At 60.2% G+C, this 22,976-nt stretch overlaps 1 protein-coding gene across 1 annotated transcript; it reads right to left on the minus strand.

Annotated features, from left to right (window-relative positions):
• Nucleotides 1-13,187: 13,187 nt before the first annotated feature.
• On the minus strand, nt 13,188-18,781 carry CBX4 (chromobox 4). Its single transcript, XM_030295690.1, has 5 exons — nt 18,672-18,781; nt 18,482-18,525; nt 17,266-17,331; nt 14,964-15,030; nt 13,188-14,697 (listed from the first exon to the last, which is right to left on the minus strand). Exons 1-5 carry the CDS (start codon nt 18,738-18,740, stop codon nt 13,282-13,284), a joined length of 1,662 nt encoding a protein of 553 aa, XP_030151550.1. The 5' UTR covers nt 18,741-18,781; the 3' UTR covers nt 13,188-13,281.
• Nucleotides 18,782-22,976: the final 4,195 nt, after the last annotated feature.

Consider the following 22,976-nt stretch of genomic DNA (forward strand, 5'->3'; position numbering starts at 1 on the left):
TTGCGGGAGAGAAAAGGCTGCAAAGACACCCAGGCGTGAAGAGGGGGCGTTAATTGCCAGGTCTAAAGGGCAGATGTGGTTAACCCGCAGCCTCTCATTCTGGAGGCTGCCCCACAGGGGCCTCCAGAGGGCCGAGCCAGTCCTGGGAAAAGCCAGGGCATTGGGGTCTCCAGCGGAACCCGACCGGTCCCGTCCCGCATCGAGCTGACCCCTCCTGCCCCGTCTGCTGGGAGGACCAACCCCAAAGTGGGGGCCACGGGCAGAAGGGCTGTTCCCTCGTGGTCGTGGATGCTTCACCAGCTAAAGTGCGGGGCCCGAGCGTCCTTGCCATTCACCTGTAAGAGGAGGGAGTGGTGTCCTGGAGTCTTTTCAAGGCCCGTGCCAGCTTCGTCCTTGTGGTGACTCTGTGGCCCCAAGGGCTGCTCACTTCGTGGGCTTCATCTCAGTTCACAGCTGGTGCCTCTGGTGTACGGGTGGTTACACTATGCAGCCTCTTCTCTGGGGGGACAGACGTCTTAGCCAGACACTCTTTGTGTCCCGACAGCAATGATGGCAGTGGTGAGACTCCGTGGTCCGGGGCCCAGGCTACCTGGATCTGAGCCCCAGCCCCCCTACTCACTAGCTCTGTGATCCCAGGCCAGGTACTTGACCTCTCAAAGCATCCATTACCTCCTGGGGGTGATAATAGTTTGTACTCCATCCGGTTATTGGGAGGATTAAAAGAGACCAATCATCCATCTAAAGGCTTTTCCATAGAGCCTGGCTCAGTGAACATTCTATAACTGTGAGTTACTGTCATTATCAGGTCATGGGGGCACCAGGCAGCGGTGTTTATCCAGGGGCTGGGGTCACTTTGGGCATCTCATCTGAATTCAAGCTGATGATGAAAATTATCAGAGAGAGAGAAAGAAAACAAAATACCTCACAAGCTGGGACAAAAACGATCCCGTTGGCAGCTGAGAGAAGAGTTGAGACAAAGAACCGAATCCAGTAACTACAGACTGGTTATGGCAGCGAGAGAGGAAGGGACGCCTCCCCCGCCTCCCGCTTCCGTGAGCAGGTAGGGAATCACGCAGGGATACCTGTAGGGCAACATGGAGCCCATGGCCGTGGCCTGCAATTCTGGACGTGTTCTCCGTCAGCCTGGTGGAGGCTTCTCACCCTAACTGGGGGCGAACTGGGGCTCAGAGACCTCAGGGAGGGCTCTTCTGCACCAAGGCTGATTTCTGGGCAGCTGCATGGCTGGGACTAGAACCATCTCGTGGCTGCCTTTGGCTCAGCGCAAGGTGGGGAAAGGCAAAAGGGCTCCTGAAGCTGGGCTTCCAAAGGTCCAGGGAGAGGGAGCCCGCCGGCTCCGCCCTGGGGAAGAGAGAAGTGAGAGGCCCTTGGCTGCCAAGTGTGCGAGGTGCTTCAGGAAGCATTATTTATAGATCTGACTGTTTGCCCACTCTTATCTTGAGGATGGGAATTCGGGACACTCGGTCACAGGTTGGTTTCTGCCCTTGTCAGCAGTCATTCAAAATGGCAAATCCCCACACCCGCCGCACGAGGCATGGACGAGACAAAGAGACAGCTTATCTGCAGGAGACCCAGCTGGTCCAGATTCGGAGACACAGTTCTCTCCAGCCAGCTGGGGAGGCGGCTGGAGCAGACCAGGAGATCGCCTCTTATGTTTTAAATGTCAATATGGTCCCTACTTGCTGACTTGCCAAGATTTGATCAGCTAAATTGGCCCGCGCAGCGTGTTCCCCTGCAATGCACGGGGTACATTTAGATCTTTCGACAACGTCACAGGGGAAGCTACGAAGCGGCCGACAGACAGCCGTAAACACGTTTCAGTGGCTGTGGTTAGGCAGCCTTTCTTCAACACCTTCTGAGCTGCGTCCTGTCTCTTTGGGACTTGAATTTCAATACAGTTAGTTGTCTCCTTGGGCCCCAATTAGGTTGGGGAAGGGACCAGCTCCATTTGGGATGCCAGGGTCATCTCTGATGAGCTTTTCAGCGTGCTGTGATCCCAAGTAAGGCCGGCTTTTGAGTTCAGGCCTCATTGGGGTCTTCCCAGTGTTTTGAGTGTCATATGTGCTAGGGAAGAAACCAAATTATGAGCTAAACTCACCTAAACTATGAGAGGTTTTCACTCACTCACTCACTCACTCACTCACTCACTTTCCACTCAAAACTTGGCGGACAGGGCAACATTTCTTGCCTGTTTTCTGTTGACCTTGCGTCTCTCCCATTTCTGGGAGGCGAGGGAGAAAACAGAGAGGTGTGGTTCTTTTCTAGAATGTTCTGTGACCGGGATAGGAATATCCGGGTCAGCATGAGGAGGGCCATCTGGGGGGCCTAGGGATGCTTTACTTCTGGAATATCTTCACAAGACGGATGACTAAGGATTTCTGGGGCCCATGCAGTCTTGGAGCTGGCCCCCTGCTTGGCCCATCAGCCTGCCCAAGTTCACAGAACTCCTGAGTTGTCAGATCTGCAGGTAGAGGCTGGGAGACCTCAGCTCTAGCTCGGAGCCCTGCTCAGAACACTGAGTAAAGCCAAATCTCCCTGTCTCTCTGTCTCTGTCTCTGTCTCTGTCTGTCTCTCTCTCTCACAAACACACACACACACACACACACACACACACACACACACGGCAGACATGTCGACAAATCAATAGGAAGGAAAAACAGGGTAATATGATGAAGTCATGGGTCAGGAAAGGGGATATTTAGGGAACCCAAGTGTAAGAGCAGGCCAGCCTTGGGGCGCTCTGGGGGGACACAGCCCCCAGCCCAGGGCACAGAACTGGTGAGCACAGAGCGGCTCACACACGGAGCCTCGTTTGCCTGCTGACCTAACCTTTCTTGTTGCATCCTTCCTCCTCGCGTGGCCAAAGGGCAAGGGTGGGCTTTGCTGTGTGTTGTGAGGGACCAGCTGAGCTGGAGATAGCTGGTACCTCCTGGTGCAGGGCAAGGGGCAGCTGTGGGCCCACCCTCCTGCACCCCCACTCACTCGTGTTGAGGTCACGGGGTGAAGGGTTGGAAAAACAGGCCTTCAAGTAGGCAGCGAGGGACGGGTCAAGTCGTCCAGATGTTCTCAGCTGCTGGAGGGCTGGTTCCCAGGCTGCTTCTCAGCCCCACGAAAAGGCTCCAGAGCCAGCCAGCACCTGTCCCCCACCTCAACAGGGAGCCCCCAGGCACCTCTTCTGATTATTTGTTCATATTTAAATTTTTTAATTATTTTTTGAAAGGTTTTTATTTATTTAGGTCATCTCGACACCCAACGTGGGGCTTGAACTCGCCAACACCAAGATCCAGATTTGCATGTTCCCCCGACTGGACTGAGCCAGCCAGCGGCCCAAAGCACCTCTTTTAAAATACCAACTTGGGGGTGCCTGGGTGGCTCAGTCGGTTAAGCGTCTGACTTTGGCTCAGGTCATGATCTCACGGTTCATGAGTTCGAGCCCCATGTTGAGCTCTGTGCTGATAGCTCAGAGCCTGGAAACTGCTTCCAATTCTGTGTCTCCCTCGCTCTGCCCTTTCCCTGCTTGTGCTCTGTCTCTGTCTCTGTCTCTCTCAAAAATAAATAAACATTAAAGGGTTTTTTAAAAAAATCAACTCAGTATTTTTTGCCAGTGTACAGAAAAGCTGCAAGTATATTAAAAGAATTTCCCTATATTCTTTATCTAGATTCACTGTTTATTTGCATTTTACCCATTTGCTTTATCATTCTTTCTCTCTCTATATACACATATATTTTCCCCATATTTTTTCTGAACTATTTGAGAGTGACCTGGAGACTTAGTGGCCCCTTATGCCTAAATACTTCAGTGTGTTTTTCCTAAGAGCAAGGACACTCATGTATCCACTGTGCCGTTAACAAAATCAGAATGTCTACTCTTGATCTCGTACTATTGTCTGACCCACCAGTCCGTGTGCAAGCTTTGTCAATTTTCTCAATAATGCTCTTTATGAGTAATTTTTCCCCCTCTTCCAAAAGCCAGACGAGGATGGTGAATTACATTCAATGCCCTGTCTTTCTTTTTACTATTCTTTAAGCTGGGACGGAGCACCTGCCTTTCTCTGGGTAACTTAAACTTGGTGATTTGAAGAGAACACATTGGATATTTCTGCGTGGTTAGATTCAGGCTCTGCATTTGGGGCAGGGGTGCCACCGGAGTGTCATTATGTCCTTCTCGGTACATCACATCAGGAGACACCTGTCAGTTTGTCCCGATATTGGTGATGTGAACCTCGATCCCTCCCAACCTGGTGTTTCTGAACCGTTGGGTTTCCCCTCATCTGCTTCTCCATGTCTGTTCCTGTTATGATCGCTTTCCGTTCCTTCATCCCTGTACTCTCGGTTTCCTTACATCTGTCTGTGGTCCCGTCTGGTTTCCTTTTCTCTCTGCTGCTGCCTGTGCCCTTGACTTTGGTCCTGGCTCACCCATTCCCCATTCTCTCTCTCCAGATTACTGATGTGTGTATAGGCGCCATTTACACCTGCTACCAGGTTAACCCACAGCTGATGACCTGTTGCATCATCTGTCTGGTGCTTCTCTCTTAAGAGGTTTCAAATAGAACTGATGGGAGCTTGCTCGGGGAAGCCAGATCTATGGGGTGTCCGAATATACCCAAATGGGATCTCATGCTCTGGGGAGCCCACTTCTGGGCCCAAGAGATAGGACAGCTTTCAGGGTTCGAGACATTCTGAGGGACAGTCCCTCTCCCTGCTGTCCAGCCGCCTTCTGCCTGCCATGGGTCCTCTTCCACGAAAGAGTGCAGAGACCCCAAACTCTAGACCCAAGGCTGAGCCAATGTCGCCTTTCTGCTGAAGCAGAGCTAACTCAAAGCTCTGAGGTTAGCACATTTCTTGCCCTGTTGGAGAGTTGAACCCTTAGCAGCCTTCACTTCCACTTGGTGGTCACCGGCTTCGAAGAAGCCCAGATCCTCCTGTCTTCTCTCTAGGTTAAGCCCCAAACCACCGTCCAGAGACTAGAAGCCAGACCACGGCACTCGACACACGGCCCATTGTTTACGACTATGGCACTGGCCTTTGATTTTTGCTACCATTATTCCCATTAATAAATCCAGTTTTGTCGTAGGGGGCGTGGGGGAGCACTGACCCTCGCGGGAACACATGTACCCACTTGTGGGCAGAGACTGGCCGATGCCTCACCTTGATGTTGGCTTTGGCCTTTGCAGGGCTCAATTCCTCCATGTGTCGAGTGAAGGACTTAGAATAAAAACTCCATGGCTCCTCTCTGCTCTGAGCTTCCAGAAACCCAGGATCCCGTGGTCAACAGGCCAATCCGTTCCTCTCCACCTGCCATGGAGCTGACCCTGCTCTGGCCGTGCTCACAATTAGGACAGTTATTGGGGTGTTTGTGTGTGTTTCTCTCTTGGACTAGCCCCAGGGACTTTCCAAGAGAGGTCCCCTGCAGACACGAGTTTTCAACCTGGTCTCTGGAATAAGGCCTGGGTAAGGACCAGCGTGAAGAAAACATGAAGGGAGGAAGCATTCTTGGCCGCCCCAGCGCCCTGTCCTCCTCTCCCTGCCAGGCCAGGGCTGGATAGCCACTTCTCCGCCCTCCAATGCTCAGCAGCGGTGGGCTTGCCAGGCACAGGTGCCAGCGTAGCAAAGTGGTTGGTGCTAACCTCATCTGAGCCTCTTTGGAGCACCCAGGCCCAGGGGTGTGCCACAGCCACCAGTCACTAGGCCCTGGAGAGCTCACACCCACCCTCTCATTTGCAGCTGAGACCCCACAGGCCCGGGCAGGGGAGGTGTGTGTGTGTCGGGGGCGGGGGGGGGAACCACATCCCAGGGCTCGTGAGTTCACATCTGTGCTCCTTCCGCCATCGCCCCTGATTTCTCAGCTCGCCGGTTCGAGAACTCTCCCAGCCCCAGACCTGTTGGCAGGCAAGAGGAGTAAGTCATGTGAGTCAAAAGCAATTTGCAAACATAAATAATTTTCAATGCCTGGAGAGGAGACAAGGGGAAGACACACTGAAGGCTGAGAGGAACCTGGCCAGCCCTGCGTCTCCCTGGCCCTGCCTGGTGCTTCCTCTCCCCTCTCCACACTGGCAGGAGGGTCCGGGAGCATGAGAAACAAAGCAGGAAGTGGCTACAAGGACGCTTGCTTCCGCTGTTCATAGGAGGGATTCTGTTTGCCAGGTTCTTCTCTCCCCACCCCCTAACATCCACATGATTTTGTAATCCCACCTCCTCTCGAGAGTCGGAGGAAAATAGATGGTCCCCTGCTTGCAGCTGGAACAGGAGCCCAGGCCTCCTCCCCCCAGGCTGGATTATGCCTTGTCCTCAACCCTAAACAGCATGACCTCAACAAAGAATGGATGACATGCCATTCATTATTCTGTTGTATTCGTATAATCTCAGCATTCTATCACGAAAGAGCCTAACACGATCGTCCCGTGCTTGGTTTGCATACTGCTTTCCGGAAGTGAAGCGACCCCCCCAGACTATCCTGGGGTTTGGTGATGGGCATGGGCGCCTTCCCCCAGGATGCTGTGGCCTTGCCGGCGCGTGCAGCCCCTTTGGAGAGGTTTTGGAGGCTTGGAGGCGTAGCGAGAGCCGAGCTGGTGTCACTTTGGACAGCTGAGCGCGTTAAGCACACCTTTACAAAGCCCACCCCAAGGGGCTGTCTGAAGCGGAGAGAAACAATGAGAAACCAGATACCGTGGAATTAGTGAAGAATTTCTCAGATGAAACAGGAAAGGGAGGAAATCCAGGGAGGTTTACATGACACCTGGCGCAGGTTGAAAGGAATCAGGGCCCGTCGTTGGCAATATTAAACTCCAGGGTGCGTTCGAAAGGTTCCTTCACTCAGGCAGCAAACCAGAGGTATTCCTGCCAGTCTGTGACCCTCGTCCAGCCCTAAATGCTCACACACAGGCACACTCGTGCACGCACACGCATGCATCCACACCCGTGCGCATGCACCTCAGACATCCTTGGGGAGGGCCAGCTCCCTGCCCCTGCCCAGAGTTGAGAACTTGCAGGATATTGGTTAAGCGAAACAGCGTCGCAGGCGATGTTGGGGGAGCTCTTCTCCCGGGTGAGGCCTTAGCCACACAGCTCGCGTGAAGACCACACATGAAAAGACAAGAGGGCTGTGGGCTGCGTCTTCTGCTTGTGCTTACAGAGTGTGCATGCGTGTGCTCGGAGTGACGTGCCTATCGCTCTCCCGTTCCGAACTGCGCGCTAAAACGAAATCCGTAACAATGAGGCAGGTGCTGTGCTGTCAGGAACCGTATAACACGTACCACCAGCTAAATACGGAAATTAAACCGTGATTCTTCCTGGAACTGACTCCAGGATTATCCTTAGGGTCTGTTTCCCTAAATTCAATTACCACATAATTACCTAGAGCCTCCTGAAACTCTCACAAATGGATCAGGTGAAGGATGAGGGGCGGCAGGACCCCAGAGCAGCTGAGCGTGTGTGTCTGCCCTTGCCTGTGGTAGGGAGAAAGGGAACGGCCTGAGTCCCCAGCCTGTGCTTTGCAGACTGAGCACTGAGGCCCCTGGGGACAGCTCGGGGCCCTTCCTTGGTCTGTGGACCCTGTTAACATGTTAACAACTTGCAGTGCAGGAATAAAGCTTCGTCGTCCAATCACTCACACACACACACACACACACACACACACACACAGGACTCCATACACGTACACACAGGACATCTGATTCCAAGGTATTTATCTAAGAATGAGAATAGTGCACAAGCTTCGGGAATGCATGAAATACCCAAGACATTCCCCTCACCTCCCAAGGTGCTCAAGGCTCTGTCTACTTGGAGAATGGAGACCCATACGTATGTGTATGTTGCGGGATGCAATTGACTGGCGGTGATGTGGGGGGAGGCAGTCAATAATGCAGGATTTCAGGGCACAGCCAGCCTTGATAAAGGCTGGAATAATCTAGAACAACCCCAGGGAGGGGATGGGGTCTGAATCGGCATTCTGAAGGCCCCTCAGCATCCTGGAAGGTGGGAGCATAGCCTCTGGAGACAGACAAGTCTATCTCTGAACCCCTGTGTGTGTCCCCGTTTACCGGACATTCGACCTCAGACAGGTTCCTCAAGCCTCTAAGCCTTCATTTTACCATCTGTGAGACAGGGACAATGACAGGACCTACCTCATGAAGATGTGTGAGCATTGAATGAGATTATCCCTCTAAATAAAGGTCCCCATTCATAATGAGCACTCAGTCAATGTCAGCTGTTACCAGTAATTGCAAAGGGAAGAGAGGGGGAGTGGACGGGCTTGGGAGGGAGGGGGGGGCAGTGATTTCTGAACTATAGCTGCAGGAAATGGATACTAGCCCAGGAATAACTATTTCCTCTTCTGAGTTCTTACCTTCTCACACGAGTGGTAAACATAATACGGAACCATAGGAGGAATTTGTTTCAAAGAGTAGGCAAGTGCAGGTTTGGCTCAGGGGGTCTCATCCTGACTCTCACGTCCCAGTGTTATTCTCGGTGACCCAATAAAACCGGAGGGGTTGAGGAGGAGGTCCCAGGTCAGTGGGCAATCCACCAAGCAGGTGGTGAGGACAGCAACACAAGGTGGTGTCCACTGGGTTATAGAGAGAGGGAAGGAGGGAGGGAGGCAGGGAGGGTTGGCAGTCAGTTTCGAGGTAAACATCGCTGGGTAGCTGTCCCTCCGTCAAGCTGAGGCTCTAGGCCAGAAGTCGTTAGAAGGCGTTTGGATCTGACGAGGGATGTTTAATGTTCCCTGGTAAAAAAATAACCTGTGTGTTTACTTAGGGGGTTTTCCAGAAGCGCTCAAGGCTCTCTCCTGACCCAGTTCGTCCTCAAAGCACATCTTTGAAGGGGACAAGGAAACTGAAGGGCCAGGTTTTTTGATGGGGTGGGGGGGACTGCAACTGGATCTGTCCTGCCCCTTCTTACATGTTCTAGAAGTTTGCTGTTTGGGGTGGGCTGGAGGGAGGAAGAGACTCTATCCAGGGGCCCGGGGTGGACCAGCTCTGGCCTTTCTTCACTCTTTTGTCCAGTTGTGTCACATGTGGGCCCCACGCCCACCTTAAATCACAGGTGACAGTGGGGGCCCCACCGTGACACGGCACACATTCCATGCCTCGCCAACATATTCCGTGTCCTTACGACGAGGGTGCTGCCACAACCCGAGTTGCTCAGCTCTGTACCTTCTCTCTCCCGTAGGACTGAGCCGTCCCTGTGGGCAGGGACTGACCACGTTGGCTAGTCAGGATCCAAATAGGGTTTCCAGATAAAATCCTGAATGTCCAGTGAAACCTGAATTCCTATAAACGATGCATTGTCTTTTCGTATATTTCATGAAACACACTAAAAAAGTATGCACGGTCCATGGGGCGCCTGGGGGGCTCAGTCGGTTGAGCCTCCGACTTTGGCTCAGGTCACGATCTCTCAGTTCGTGGGTTCGAGCCTCGCATCTGGCTCTGTGCTGACCGCTCAGGGCCTGGAGCCTGCTTCAGATTCTGTCTGTCTTTCTCTCTCTCTCTGCCCCTCCCCTGCTCACACACACACACACACGCACACACTCTCTCTCTCTCTCTCCTCTCAAAAATAAGGAAACATTAAAAAAAGAAGTATGCATTCTCCTATGAAATTTAAATTCAGTGAGGCATCCTAGGTTTTGACGTGCTTAATCTGGCAACCCTCGCTCCAGAGCACCCCAGGCGGATCCAAGGACAGGGCGATCGCTTCAAGGCTGAACTCCTGACAACGAATGGGGGTGAGGGCAACATCCAGGGAGAGTCCGAGCTGGAGTCTGGGACCCGGCTGGTGACGGAGGGACCAGCTTCGGAGGGGTGAATGGACACATGAGAGTCCTTCTCTTGGTGGTGAGTCAGCTCTGGTTCTCTGTGCTCAAGGCTCAGTCTCCTCAGAAAGGTTCATCTGGAGAAGTTTGGGTTTCCCAGTGTGTAAGATTAAGGTCCCAGCTTCCTGCTTGCTTTCTCTCTCCTGAACTGGGACTCAGAGAGAGGGTTTATGACCCTCTGCTTGTGAAGGACTGGGCGCCCTCAGACATCTAGGCCTCAAGTTAGGAAGAAGCAGTCCTCGCCCAGAGGACCTGGGGCTAATGGCTTCCCCCCCCAACCCCCACCCCAATGCCAGGGCTCCTGACTCTCTCTGAGTGTTCCCGACCTTCGACGCATCATCCGTGTCCAAGAGGCCTGGAGGGCAAGTGGCTGCGGGGTACGTCCCTGCAGGACGGCTGAGCAGGCAACTTGGCTCTAGAATCATCCCGGAACCACGTGGTGGCCATGCGCCCGACAAGCTGGTCTGCCCTCAGAACCTCGGGTTCTCACCCCACAAGGAACCACAAGCCCTACGGGGTCTGAACGGAGCAAGACGCTCATGGGGTGCCTCGTACGTCTGAGGAGCTCGGCACAAGACAGGGTCCTGGGGCCAGCATGGGTGCTGGACACTCTTGGGTCTGGCACCATGATGGGCATCCCTGAGCTCCTCCTGACCCACCCCTTGGCCTCTGTTCCACTGTCAGCCCTCTGACGTCAGGCTCCAGGCGCTGCCTAGGACCGCCCTCCTCAAGGACCCATCCCAGAGGTTCTGCCACCTTCCAGGGCTTCAGGCCACATGCAGGCCACACCTTCCCCCCCCAGGATGGTGGCGGACCACTGTTTTCCTTCCCTGCCATCGTCTATCTCCCCTCCCCCAGGCAGGCGCAGCCGGGCAGAGGCCACCCACTGGGTGGGAGGGGCACCCCCAGGGGCTAAGGCTCACTCCCGTCACCAAGGGTGCAGACCTCAACAAGGCGCTCCCCTTCCCACTCCTGATTTTTTAGTTTTCCTCCGCCAGAAGCACAGGGAGACGAAATCCCTGCCTGGCGAACGTCTTTGTGCACCAGCCAGTGAACGGCAGGCCCAATTCTAGTGCTGAACAGGCAGTTTGCCAGGAGCAGTCAAGATCACCCCTCCCTCCGCTCCCAGGGTGGCAAAGGGCATTCATTACATGGAGGGGGGAGGGGGCAGTGTTTAACTCACTCTAAAGGGGGCTGGGGTGCTGGGGGTAGTGGGAGGGACAACTCACAAAAGCCAGGGCTAGAAACTCCCAACGGTTTTTTTTTTTTTTTTAGAACTTCCCTTCCCTCTCTCCCCTCCCCCCTCCCCTCCCCCACCTCCAGGCGCTGGTGGCCTGCAGCCAACACTGGCCACACTGTCCGCATTCAGGCCTCCCGCCCTCCTGGCCGCCGTCTATCTCTTCCCCTGGCCTTCCCAGCACTGCGCTCTCTCGCCACCGCCCCCTCCTCATTCTGAACCACGTTGACCTCTTCCGCCCTGGCGCCCCGCACAGGCTCTGGCCCTCAGTCCCGGGCGGGCAGGCGAGGGGCTTTGGAGGCGGGGAGCAGCCCGGCACCCACCAGGGCCCCAGTCCCGCGGCCCCTGGCCCTGCTCGGCCACCCCAGCCCGGAGGAAGATCGCTGCGTCTGCAGAAAGCTGGCCACGGCCCGCCGCTGCATTCCCCGAGTCGCGGCTTCTGGCGGTGGGGGGAGACGACCTGGTGTTCAGCCCACTCCCCTCGGCCCCTCTGGTCCCTTAACCCCTTCCTGCCCCGCGACGCCAAGGGCCCCAGCCTCGCCACCCAAAGCGGGACGGATGAAGTGGGGTCCCGCATTTCCCTCGCTCACTGAGGAAACAGGGGTGGGCAGGCCTCGCTCGCCAGGCCTTCCCCCTCCCCCTCTCCCTCCCCCACGCAGGAAGCCCCCCACCCCTGCCCTGGCCGCGCTCGCTGCGCCTCCAGTCGGAGCCTCTGGCCTGGTGGTTTCCGGGGAGAGCCTGGCAGAGAAAGCCTCGGCGGCTTCCTCGGTGGGGCGGGGCCAGCGATGCCAGCCTGCGACGCTAGACAGGGTGGGAGGGTCCCCTCCCCGCTGAACCTGCCGTACCGGGCCAGCGTCATTAAAAACACCCCTGCCCCACCGGGGCCGGCACCCGGGCGTGTTGCGCACCGGGTGGGTGGGGGGCAAAGATCAGCAGGTGCCAGGCGGGTGCGGCGTGTGGCTCCGGGGGCGGGGGGGGGGGTTGGGATGGGGGAGCCGGCCCCACCCACTCCTCCGCGCCTCCCGTGCCCCCTCCCTCCCCTCCCCCCGCACCCTTACCCCCCCACCCCCAAGCAGATCCTCGGGTCCTCCCGAACGGTGGGTACGGGGGGCCTGGAAACCCTGGGGGCGGGGGCGACGCTGACACCCCCTCCCCCCGCAGGAATTCCCCTCTCCGTTTGGAGCGCCTCTCGACTTCCGGGGAGCAGGGTCACTCCTCTGCCCGCGAAACCAGGCCACTTTGCTTTTGCAAAGATTTAGCGCAGGGCTCGGTAGGTTTCCTCCCCGAGACTAAGGTGTAGGAGGGGTGGGGAGAGGGGTCCGGCCGCCTCCCGAACCTCCAAAGGTTCCCCTCTGCGCTAATCTCCAACAGCGAAATGCACCTTCAACATCTCCATTTAATATTTACATTCAAGCAGGTAATAATTGGAAGCTTATAGTTTAGACATTTCTAGTAGCAGCAGTTTCTAGAGAGCTCGTTTAGCCTTTAAACAAACTTTTTTTTTTTTTTTGCACATAGAAACAACACATCCATGTGTACGGTATTAAAAAATATATACCGAGGTCCCTGGCATCGCAGTTCCAGGAAGGGGAGGGAATGAAATCAACCGAAATACTGAATGAACAGGAAGAAAGGTCAACAGAAAATAGTTTGTCTGATATAGAATATAACAGGATCTAGAGGAAACTCCATAAATCTAGGTTTTTATATTTCCATATATAAATACCTACAAATAAATATATATATATCAGCCCGAAGGGGATGGTCGGGCCTTTTGAGCTCAAACAATACATTTCAATAAGAACACCACGTACAAACGGGAGTAAAGTCTGCACTTGACAAGTTAGCACGGTTAAAATATAATACTATAACTCTGAGACCGAGGCGCGTGGCTGCCCTGTCAGTCCCGGAGATCCACGGGGGGAGGGGAGGTCCAGCGCGGGGATGGGGCAGGTGGAGGGGGGCGGCGAGAGACCCGCAGGCACCGCGTGCAAGGGGCCAGTGCCGGGCCGGGGGCGGGCCCCAGCCAGGAGCCGACGACGACGACGACGACGGCGGCGGCGGGACGACGGGACGCGGATTCTGCGGCTCCGGGCGTCCTCACTTCGGGGGGCAGGCCCGGATCTCCCGCAGCTGGCGAGAGAGGAGGAGTCCGCCCCTAGGCACCAGGTGCTAAGCCACCCGCGGGGATGGCGCTTCCCCTTCCGAAGCCCTCTGGCTACACCGTCACGTACTCCTTGAACGTGACGGTGAGGCAGTTCGCGGTGACGTCGGTGATAATTATATTCCCAAAGAAGGGCTTGAACTCGCTCAGCGGCTCCTCGGGCTCGTCCTGGGCCTCGGCTGGAGGCTTCTCGGCCGCCGTCACCGGCGCGGCGGCCGCCACGGCCGACGCCGTCGCGGGCGCCTCGGGCTTCACTTGGAGGGTGCTTGGGGGCTCTCCGGCCTCGCCGCGCGTCTTGACGCAGCGCAAGTCTATGGGCTCGTCCAGATCCGAGTCCAGCAGGATGACCTCGGGCTGCGGGAGGGCGGCGGTGGGGGGCACGTCGGTGGGGTGCTCGGCGGCCGGGCTGCCCCCCAGGCAGGTGGGGGTGCTGATGCTGCGCGCCGTGAGGCGCTTTTTGCAGGGCTCGCGCTCGCCGTGGGTCTCGGAGAGGCAGCGCTTGCGCGCGTGAGAGAGATTGAGGCCGACCGAGTGGTGGTGGTGGTGATGGTGGTGGTGGTGGTGGTGGTGGTGGGAGGGCGGGTGGGAGCTCCGGGCCGGGTCCCAGGCCAGCAGGTCGGGCTTGGTGGTGAGCTGTAGCGGCTGCTCGCCGAAGGCCTCCTTGGTGGGGGAGAGCTTGCGGGAGCCGGCGTCCTGGGGCTGCGGGTCGCCGGCCCCGGGCGCCTCCTCCTCCCTCCTCTTGGATGGTGCTTCCGCCTTCTTCTCGTCCGTCCCCGCTGCCTTTTTGAAAGTCCTGTCGGCCGGAGGGTGGCGCTCCTCGGCGGCCCGCTTCTTGTGGCTGGGGGAGCGCGCCTCGCCCTCGGCCGCCTCGCCGGACTTGATCTTCACCGCCTGCATGCCGTTCTCCATGTATTTGCTCATCACGATCACGATGCGTCCATTCTTGTTCTTGTTCTTGACGATCTTCATCTTGCCCCCAATCCCGTTGCCCGTCACCGCCTCTTTGGGGGCCGGCGTCATCCCGTTGGGGGGGCCCTTCTCGGAGCCCTTGCCTGGAGCCCCGGCCGCACCGGCCAAGGGCTTCACGGCTCCCAGGTAGCCCTTGGCCCCCGCGCCGTGGGCCCACTTGTCCGGCGGGTGGCTCTTGGCGCCCAGGTCCGGGCAAGTGGGGCTGGGCGCCTCCTTGTGGCCGCCCTGGTACTGCAGGTCGTACATCTTGGGGTCCGGCTGGTAGGGGTGGTGCTTCTTGCTGTTGAGCTGGTAGTAATACTTGCCGCTCTTGCCGGGCGGGGGGGGCTTGCCGGTTCGCTCCTTGCTGTGGGGCTGGTACTGGTGGTGCTTCTTGCTGTTGAGCTCGTACTGGTGGCCCTGGCCCTTGCCCTGAGCGCCCAGCTCCAGCTTGGAGCGGTTGTCTGCGGAGGAGTCCTGGAGTCCAGTCAGCACGTTGGAGCGACGGGCAAAGGTAGGTACCTGGGGGAACGAGGCGGGGATGGGAGGGGGAGGTGAGCAGAGGGACGAGGCCGGGCCCAGAGCATGCCTCCAGCGTCAGGAGTGTCCCAGCCCCCACCGGGTCAGCAGCTATGTTCCAGGGGCAGTGTGTTGAAGGTCAAGTAGAAAGGAAGTGCACTTGCGTGCTCTGGAGGAACTCTCCCTGCCCTCTGGGCCTGGAGGCAGCTCAGGTGTCAAGGTCAAGGGGAAGACCAGTGGACAGCCCTAGGACCAGCGAGTATATTCACCTGCACCACCAGCGGTTTGGGCTTCGGCCCTCTCTTCCGATATCCCATCAGCTGCTCCTGCCGTTCCCTGGGGGGAGGGAACAGAGGGCAGCGCTATTAGCCTCGGGGTCACCTCCCTTCTTGCTGTGTCCAACCTGAGGTGACCCCCGCTCTCCCCACCCCCCCTTCGCCGAGCAGCCAGGCCAGCAAGACCCGGAGGGATCGAGAGCTCAGGGCAGAAGGTCGCCTGTGCCGCCAGCTGGGCGCCTCGGTCGGGTCCCAGAGCCCCACTCTGTGCTCACACCGACCCTCATCTGACCAAGGGGTCCTCCAGGAAGGGCTCCCCCACGCCCCATAGCCGCACCTGAACTGGCGCCCCCCTCCTCCGCCCGCGCAGCCTGGCCTCTAGGTCGGGGAGGCGGCAGCTGGGCGCCCACCGCTTTGGGCCCGTGGCCCTGCACCAAGTGAGGTGGGCGCGGGGGTCCAGGGGGGTGCAAACGAGTCCAACGAGGTGTGCGCCCGAAGTGTCCCACCCCGTCGGAGGCACGGATGCTAATGACCTCATTAAGATTCAGATAGCGAGTGCCGCCGGCAGAAGGGAGGACTCGTTTTCTTAAAGGCCAGGCACTAAACAGGGGGAGGGGCTGCGCCCTTGTTTACACGGCGGCAAATGAGCCAATTAGGGGCTGGGGGCGGGGGCCGGCAGCCGAGGCCACGGCCTGGCCAGGTTCGCAGCCACCTGGTGAACCGGCTCTGGGTCGGCCTGGGCGGAGCGGCGGGGCGGGGCCAGGGCGGGGCGCAGAAGCACCTCCTCCTCGCCGAAGCTGGGCTCCGGACTGCCTCGGTTTCCCAATAATTAACAAAGCCCACCAGAGGTGGCACTGGTCAATACAACTGCCAGGCTTCCGCCTGCGGCCTGACAGAGGGGAACCCGAGGCTGGGGGTGGGGGGGCAGATCGTCCCAGCACCGCCCCCAGCCTTCCACGGGAGAAAGGGCTGCCTCCCCAGCGTTTGCTAAAGTTGCAACCCCTTCCCGGGTCATAAACGCGCTGTCCAGCGACCCCAGGCACCCTCCTGCCCGTGGGCTAACCCAGGGGAGTTCAGCCATGCCTAGGGGCCGGGGCCGGGGCCTGACTCCAAAGTTGCGTGGCATTGCAACAGCCTGCGTTTTAATTCTTCGGGGACCCATTATGCAACATGGCATCAGCCGCTGACATGGTTACAGGGTGGTGAACTCCCAGGTGGAACCGGGGCAGGATCCCTTCCCGGCGCCCCCCTGCGTCGCGGGAGAGCAACTTCCCCGCCGGCGGCTCTCTCCCAGGGTCTAGAGTTTACAGTTTTAGCGCCAAACGCACCACAGGAAATAATGCAAAATAAAAGGGGGAGGGGGGGATGGAAGGCAGCGGGGTGGCCGGGCTCCTGGACTCCGGCCGCTCCTCCCCTTCTCGCCCGCCCTCCCCCCCCTTCGTCCTCCCCGAAACAGAGAACCACAGCCACCGGCGGTGAATCCAGCCGCAGCAGCTACAGCGTGACAAACATCTGTGCGCACCAGGATGAGCCCCTCGTCAGAAGCCACCCCTCCGCCACCAGGCAGCTCCCATCCCACACACCCTTTGGGCCCAGCTCCCCCTGCGCAGAGGCTGGGGACGGACACCCACCAAGTGGCCCAGTGGGGTGTGTGTGTGTGTGTGTGTGTGTGTGTGTGTGTGTGAAGGGCACCCAGCACCAGACAGAATCTACCCCCTGCAGATCCCAAGCTCCCAGGGGGTCGAAGGTTGTGTGTGTGTGTGTGGGGGGGGGGTTAAGGCCTTCTCAACTTTTCTCCAGCCCCCAACAGGTTAAGCTCAGTTCCGTGACGTCCGGCGGTTTCACAACGCCAGCTCCCTCGGCGCTGCCCCGCGAGGGGCTACTGCCAAGCGGCCAGTGGCTACAGGAAAGCAACACCTAGGCTCTGGGGGTGGGGCTCCAGGGTTGCGACCAGAGGGGGGCCCGCGGGGAGCCAGGAGCAGCCTCGAGGTCTCCGGGCAGCGGCAGGGCCACCCGCGCGCACCCTTCTCGAAGTTCCCCCAAAACACAAGCCTCGCCTTCTCCGGGCCCCGCCCCGCCCCCACCCCGGGCTGCCGCAACCGCCAAGGACGTTGGTTAGCAGAGCCGAGGCCGCAGCCCTGCCTGTGCAGGCCCGTCGGGGAAGGGGGCTCCCGCCTCCCCCCCCCCCCCGCCCCGGCCCGCTCCCTCTTTCCCATTGCCGCGTGGCCCCCTTTCCCACTCTCCCATATACGGTCACGGCTGCGGGCGGCGGCGGCGGCGGCTGGGGGACGCTCACCTGTTCTGGAAGGCGATCAGCAGCCGGGGATCCAGGATGTTCTCCTCCGGCTCCCACGTGTTATATCTTGCAAGGGAAAAGGGAGGGGGACACGGCGTAAAAAAAACCGAGCCAGCCTTGCAGCCTCCAGGTGGGGAATGACATAAGACCCCACTCTGTCTCCATGAACCGAAAGCTATTTCGCTGTGGATGTGGGGGGTGGAGGGTAGATTTCTGCAGGCCTGACACGGTCCCCGACAACCCCCCCTCAAGTCAAAATAAACACACAAGGGCAGGAAGAAAGGGGAGGGGTAAGAAAAATGAAACTAGCCGTTTATTTTGCAGTTGTCAAGAATTTTAAGCATGTTACTGCGACATGTTCCAAAGCCACTTTGCTCACCAGGAACCCTGCGTGCAAAGCAGCCGAAAGGCAAAGTCGCAGTCCCCCCCTCCTCTCCCCAACCCCGAGTCTCCGCGAGGGCTTCAGCTGTTCTCCATTTGACCCCTAATCCGATCACCGTCAGCCAAGTGGCCCCCCCCAACACCCCCCTCGCAGCTCTGGAGCCCGGTGTCACGGGCAAGCACCCCCAAATACTCAGCAATATAAAAATATGCCTCTGTGTGTGTGTGTGTGTGTGTGCGTGTGTGTGTGTGTGTGTGTGCGTGTGCCTGCGCGTCTGTCTCCATCCGGTGCCTTCGCATTTCAAATTAAAAAAAAAAAATCCCCACCAAAAGCGCCGCAGTGACAGTTCCCAACATTTTCTGCCTTTTTTCTTCCTCTCCCCGCACCACTAGGAGGGAAGAGGCACACAATTGCATTTTCGTCGCTTTTTAATTTTTTTTTTTTTTTTGGTTTTGCAATATGGAGCCGTTCGGTGGAGGGAAAGGGGAAAGGAGCCATTTTCTGCTGCACATCAGTCAGTGCCTGCGCCCTCCCTCCCTCCGCCGGCCTCCCCGGCTCGGCCCCGCGTCTCTCCAGCTCCTCCGGCTCCTTTTAGTGCATAAATTAGTGATGGCATTTCCCGGAGAGCGGAGCACAACACAGGGCGCCGGGCTCGGGCTCGGCGGCTCGGCTTCCCCAGTGCCTGCCACCGACTTCCCCACCCCCTCCTCCCTCCACCCCACCTCCACCCCGCCTCCCGTCCGCTCCCCCCACCACCCCACCAGCTCGGCGGTCCGGAGCCCGGGAGCCCCGCGCCTCGGCACCCCGCGCCCCCGCCCCTCCGCCGCTACTTACTTGGGGGACCAGCCTCTCCATTTCACCAGATACTCCACTCTGCCCTGAGGGGGGAAGAGACAGCACTCCATCAGCTTCCGCGGGATCCCCGGCCCCGGCCCGCAGCCTCCCCACCCCCTCCCCGCCTCCTCGCGGGCCGCTCCGGCCGCCGCTCCCTCGCCGCCTCGCCGCCGCCCCCGCGCCGCCCTACCTTGCGGATCCGCTTCTTCTCGATGCTCTCCACCGCGAAGACGTGCTCGCCAACAGCTGGCAGCTCCATGGCCGAGCCGGAGCGCGCCGGGGCGCGGGCGGCCGGCGCGGCTGCAGACGCTGCTGGCTCCTGCCGGCGCCCCGCTGCCGCCCCGGGCCGAGGCGCCCCTGCCGCCCGCGCCGCCCGCGCCGCCGCCGCCGCCGCCGCCGCCGCCGCCGCTCTCCCTGCACAGCCCGGCCGCCCGCCGCTGCCCGCGCCCGCCCCGACTCCCGGCTCGCGCTCGCTCAGACAACTGAGCCCGGGCCGCGGCTGCACAAGAACTCATGCAAATCCGGACGTCAGCGGGCGGGGCCTCGCCGGGCCCAGCTCGGCGTCAGGGGGCGGGCCGCGGCCGGGATTGGCGCAGCCGGGCCTACCGGAGGCCCCGGGCCTGGGCGGCGGGGGGAGAAGGAAGGACGCGGGAGGGGGCCGGAGGAGGAGGGCGCCGGGGAGGTGCAGGGGGAGGGATCGGCGGGCCCGGGAGAGGGAGGGAGCGGGACCCGGCGGGAGAGGTGTGTCGGGCCGAGGGCGCGGGGGGTGGGGGGGGGTGGAGAGCTTGACAGGGCCGGGAGGGCTCGGCGGCGACCCCTCGCCCGCAGCTCGGCGCCTGGGCCTGCCCCTCCGCCTCTTTCTCGGTGTGCACCGCCCAGGGACCCCTGCTGGGGGCCACGGAAGCATCCACTGCCGTTTCCAGTTGCACAGAATTGCGTCATGTGCAGACACGCGGGGAGCCGCCGGCAGGGGGCGGAATAGGGGCAGGGGCAGCTCGCGGCCCCCCGCCCTGCGTGCCCCGCCCCGCGAGGCTCCCGGCATCTAGGAAGGCGAGGCACGGGAGAGAAAAGGGCAGGGAGAAGAGGGAGGACGGGGTTCACAGGATCGCCAGGGAGATCGGGAAGAAGAGACGAGGAAGAAGAGGACGGGAGCGGCCAGTCTGGGGCCCTAGCGCTCCGGAACCTTACCAAGAAGGGGGCTCGGAGTCCCGATCGATCGCACCCCAGATCCTGACAGGCTCCCAATGTACCCTCGGCACTCTCCTCGGTGGGGCAGGGGTTGGAAGCCTAGTTTCCAGCAAAGACTCCTCCCCACCCCCGCCCCCACCCCCCCCACCCCCCCCCCCCGAGGCCAAGCGGGACGAGAGGGGGAGACCACAGAGGGGGCGCAGGGGATGTCCACATCTGGGCGGGGGACCGAGGGGGACTTGGTGGGGTCCCGGGAAAGGCATCGAAGGAGAGAGTGGGGAGGGCGGAGAAGAGGTTCAGGCTGAGCAGGGGGCAGATCGAGGCCGCACAAAGGGGAGCTGAATGCAATGGCCAAGGAGCCAAGCGTTCGGCAGGACTTTGCGTCCCTGGTCCCCGACAGCCAGCCGAGCTGAGCGAGGCCCTCCTGACGCAGGCTGAGAAGACGCTGAGTGTGAAGTTTAGCACCTCCGGCGGCGAGACGGCGCGTTCGGCGTGCCGCTCCAGCGTCCGGCTGGGGGAGCTGCTGCGCTCCACGCGGCCTCCCGAGGGCGCCGCCCGCGGGGCTGCGAGCTCGGTGGGGTCGCCGCGAGGGGTGAGGGGACTTGGGGAGGGCGCAGGAGGCGCGGGGCGCGCTTGCCCTGGGGTGTGTCCGGGCCCCCTGCTCCAGGCCCCTGAAGGACCGGGAGCAGGAAGCTTGCGCAATCCCTTGGCTGAGCGTCCTTGGAGAAAGAAAATGAGCAAAAGCCGAGCGAGAGTGGAATGAGCGAGGGGGGCGGGCAAAGAGCCATCCGGGTCTCCGCTCCCGCCCTGACACACGTCCCGGAATGCTGGGTGGGGACTGCGCGGGGGGCTCGGGAGAGCCGGGGAGGGCCGAGGGACTGAAGCGAACCCCCCAAGCCTGCTCGGGGCTCGCCTTCTCCCAGGAATCCGGGAGAAGCCTGGAGACAGTCTGGTCTTTAAGAACGCACTCGCCGACTCCACTATCCCACCACCACCTCGCAGCTCCCGCGGCGGTGGCCTTTCCTGGTGCGTTGTCGGCGGCTGCCCAAGACGACCAGCGTGGCTCCTCCCTTCGAGTGGTTCTGGGAGTGTGTGTGTGTGGGGGGGTGGTCTTCTGGCGGCGTGAGACAGGGGCTCGGTCTGCAGTGACTGCTCTCTGACAAGCTCGAGGCACAAACCCAAGATTCCTCGAGGAGCGTAGGGGTGGGGGCGCGCGGCTGCCTAGAGTCCACGGGTCGCGGGGTGGGGGGGGGCGGCTCTCGGGGTTTATAGACGCTGGGGTAGGCGGAGTTTGGGGGCAGGGGGGACACAGGGAAAACGTTTTCCTCCTGTGTTTCGGGCGTTTTTTTCTGACACTCTTGGCCAGGGCGAGGAGCTCTCGGGTGAACAACTTAACTGCGGAAGGGGAAGGGTCCCCGAGGCTGGCGCGGGGAACGCTGTCAGCGCGACAGTCACTCTCACACGTAGAGCCAGCCGCCAAGCCATAGGCGCTTTCAGTGTGTGGGGAGGTCCGCAGCGACCCTGTCCTGGGCAACCCCATCGTCCGGGTAGGGGCCGAGCTTCCCGACACTCCGCCTGCCCCCTCACTAGAAAATCCCCTGGAAAATCTGTCTCCAGTGGGTGTTTCCGCGGCATCCTGGTCTCACTGCTGCAGCCTCTGCGCCGCCAGGGGCGTCGGACTCTGCCCTTAGCATCCCGCTCGCTCTGCCCCCGCACCTCCCGGGCGCCTGCTCTGGACCCGGACCTCCGGGGCCACGCGGCGGCAGCCGGTGCCCCGACGGCGACTTTGCGCAGGAGCCGGGCTGGGCCTGCGGCCGAGCTGGGGAGGAAGGGTGGCTCTCGCCGGCCACTACAGCGGATCTTTTCTATAGCTGTCTGTGTGGCGGTGTGAGCAGCCGCCAGGCTCCCCAGATGGCGGGAGGGGAGGCCCCCAAGCTCCTCAGAAGCCCGGGGAGTCCCTGGCCGCCCCCACTCCTGGCCTTTCTGCGCCAAGTGTCCGAATTACACAAACGCGGGCTGAAAGCGGCGACTCGCTCCTTCGCGCGGTTATTTTGTCCTCGAGGAGGGTGGGCGGATATGGAGAGAGGCCAACTCCCAGAGCCCCGGCCTCACCTCCGGCTGGCCTGGCCCTAGACCACCCCTCACCTGCCTGCGCGTGTGGGGAGGAGCTCAGATCGCAGAAACATCAATGGGCTGCAGGGAGGAGGCGTAGACAAAATCTGGCAGGGGGGGAGGAGGGAGCGGTGCAGGAGGAGCGGGAGCGCCCCGGAGGCTTCCCTGATGCGCCCCACCAGCCCCTCCTGGGAAACCTCCCAATGCCCCCCCCCCATTCCACCCCGTCTTGGCCCCTCTGAGGGAACCGAAGGCGAGTGGAGCTCAAACTCGGGATTCCCAGAGCCTTCAGCTGGGGCCCCTGCCTCCGATCCGGGATATCCCGAGCCCCTCGGGGAACCCCGGAGAAGGGTCACGGGTCCGCGCATTTGACGCTGCCCCCTTCCAGCCAGGGACGCATTGCGCCCCTGGGTTCCGCCGAGGGCCAGAAACCTTCCGGGTGCCACCTCAGGCTGGGGCCCCCAGGGGCCCCTAGGGGCCCCAAGTGAGGAGCGATGCTGTCTCGCTGAGCCACAGCCTCACTCGTGGAGGGGAGAGGGCCGAAAGAGCAGACCCTGGGGAAGCCGGAGACTCTAATGGCCCTGGGCCAGAGGGTGGTGAGACTCGGGGTCCCTGAAGGGTCCCGAGCCACACCGACCCAGGGAAACAAATGACTTCGTAAATCTTCTCCCTGAATGGACGCTCTCTGCACCGAGAGGCCCCTCCCGCCCACGGAGCCCAGGTCTGAGTTCTGCCGGGAAGGGGCCGCCTGTGGCTTCCCCGGCCAGTCCTATACTAGGAAAGCTCCCCAGCTGGTGTGGCTTTCTAGGTCCCTGGAGGTGGGTTTCAAACAGCCAAGGGAGAATTTACTAGCACAACGGCTACAAAATCTACCCAGGCTTTAACAAGAGCTCATTTCTCCCCTCTGTTCTTAGTTGGTGGAACTTGTCTCTGACTTCAGCGCTGGCGTTCTAATTCTGCATTTTGAGTGGTGACTGACCCGGTGGGGCTGTGCCTGGGGGGCAGGAGGGGAAGAGCGGGAGGCGGTGTGGGAGCCCTGCACTCCGCCTCCCCGCACCCTCTCGCAGGGATGGCTTTGTTCCCAAGGGCGCCCCTCCGCCCTCCGTGTCCTCGTCCCCGCGTGTGTGCTCTTTGTCACACCGCCCGCGAAAGGTCGGCTTTCCTTTGGGTGGCGAAACCCTGGATGCCCCCGCGT

This window comes from Lynx canadensis, chromosome E1 (genome assembly GCF_007474595.2).
Source record: "Lynx canadensis isolate LIC74 chromosome E1, mLynCan4.pri.v2, whole genome shotgun sequence".
Classification (NCBI taxonomy): domain Eukaryota; kingdom Metazoa; phylum Chordata; class Mammalia; order Carnivora; family Felidae; genus Lynx; species Lynx canadensis.

Bases quoted from the DNA above. Each gene is read 5' to 3' on its own strand.
- CBX4 (XM_030295690.1), bottom strand. From the start codon at position 18,740: ATGGAGCTGCCAGCTGTTGGCGAGCACGTCTTCGCGGTGGAGAGCATC. The intron at 18,526-18,671 runs GTAGGGCGGCGC...TTCCCCCCTCAG, and splicing joins AGAAGAAGCGGATCCGCAAG to GGCAGAGTGGAGTATCTGGT. The intron at 17,332-18,481 runs GTAAGTAGCGGC...TTCCCTTGCAAG, and splicing joins TGGAGAGGCTGGTCCCCCAA to ATATAACACGTGGGAGCCGG.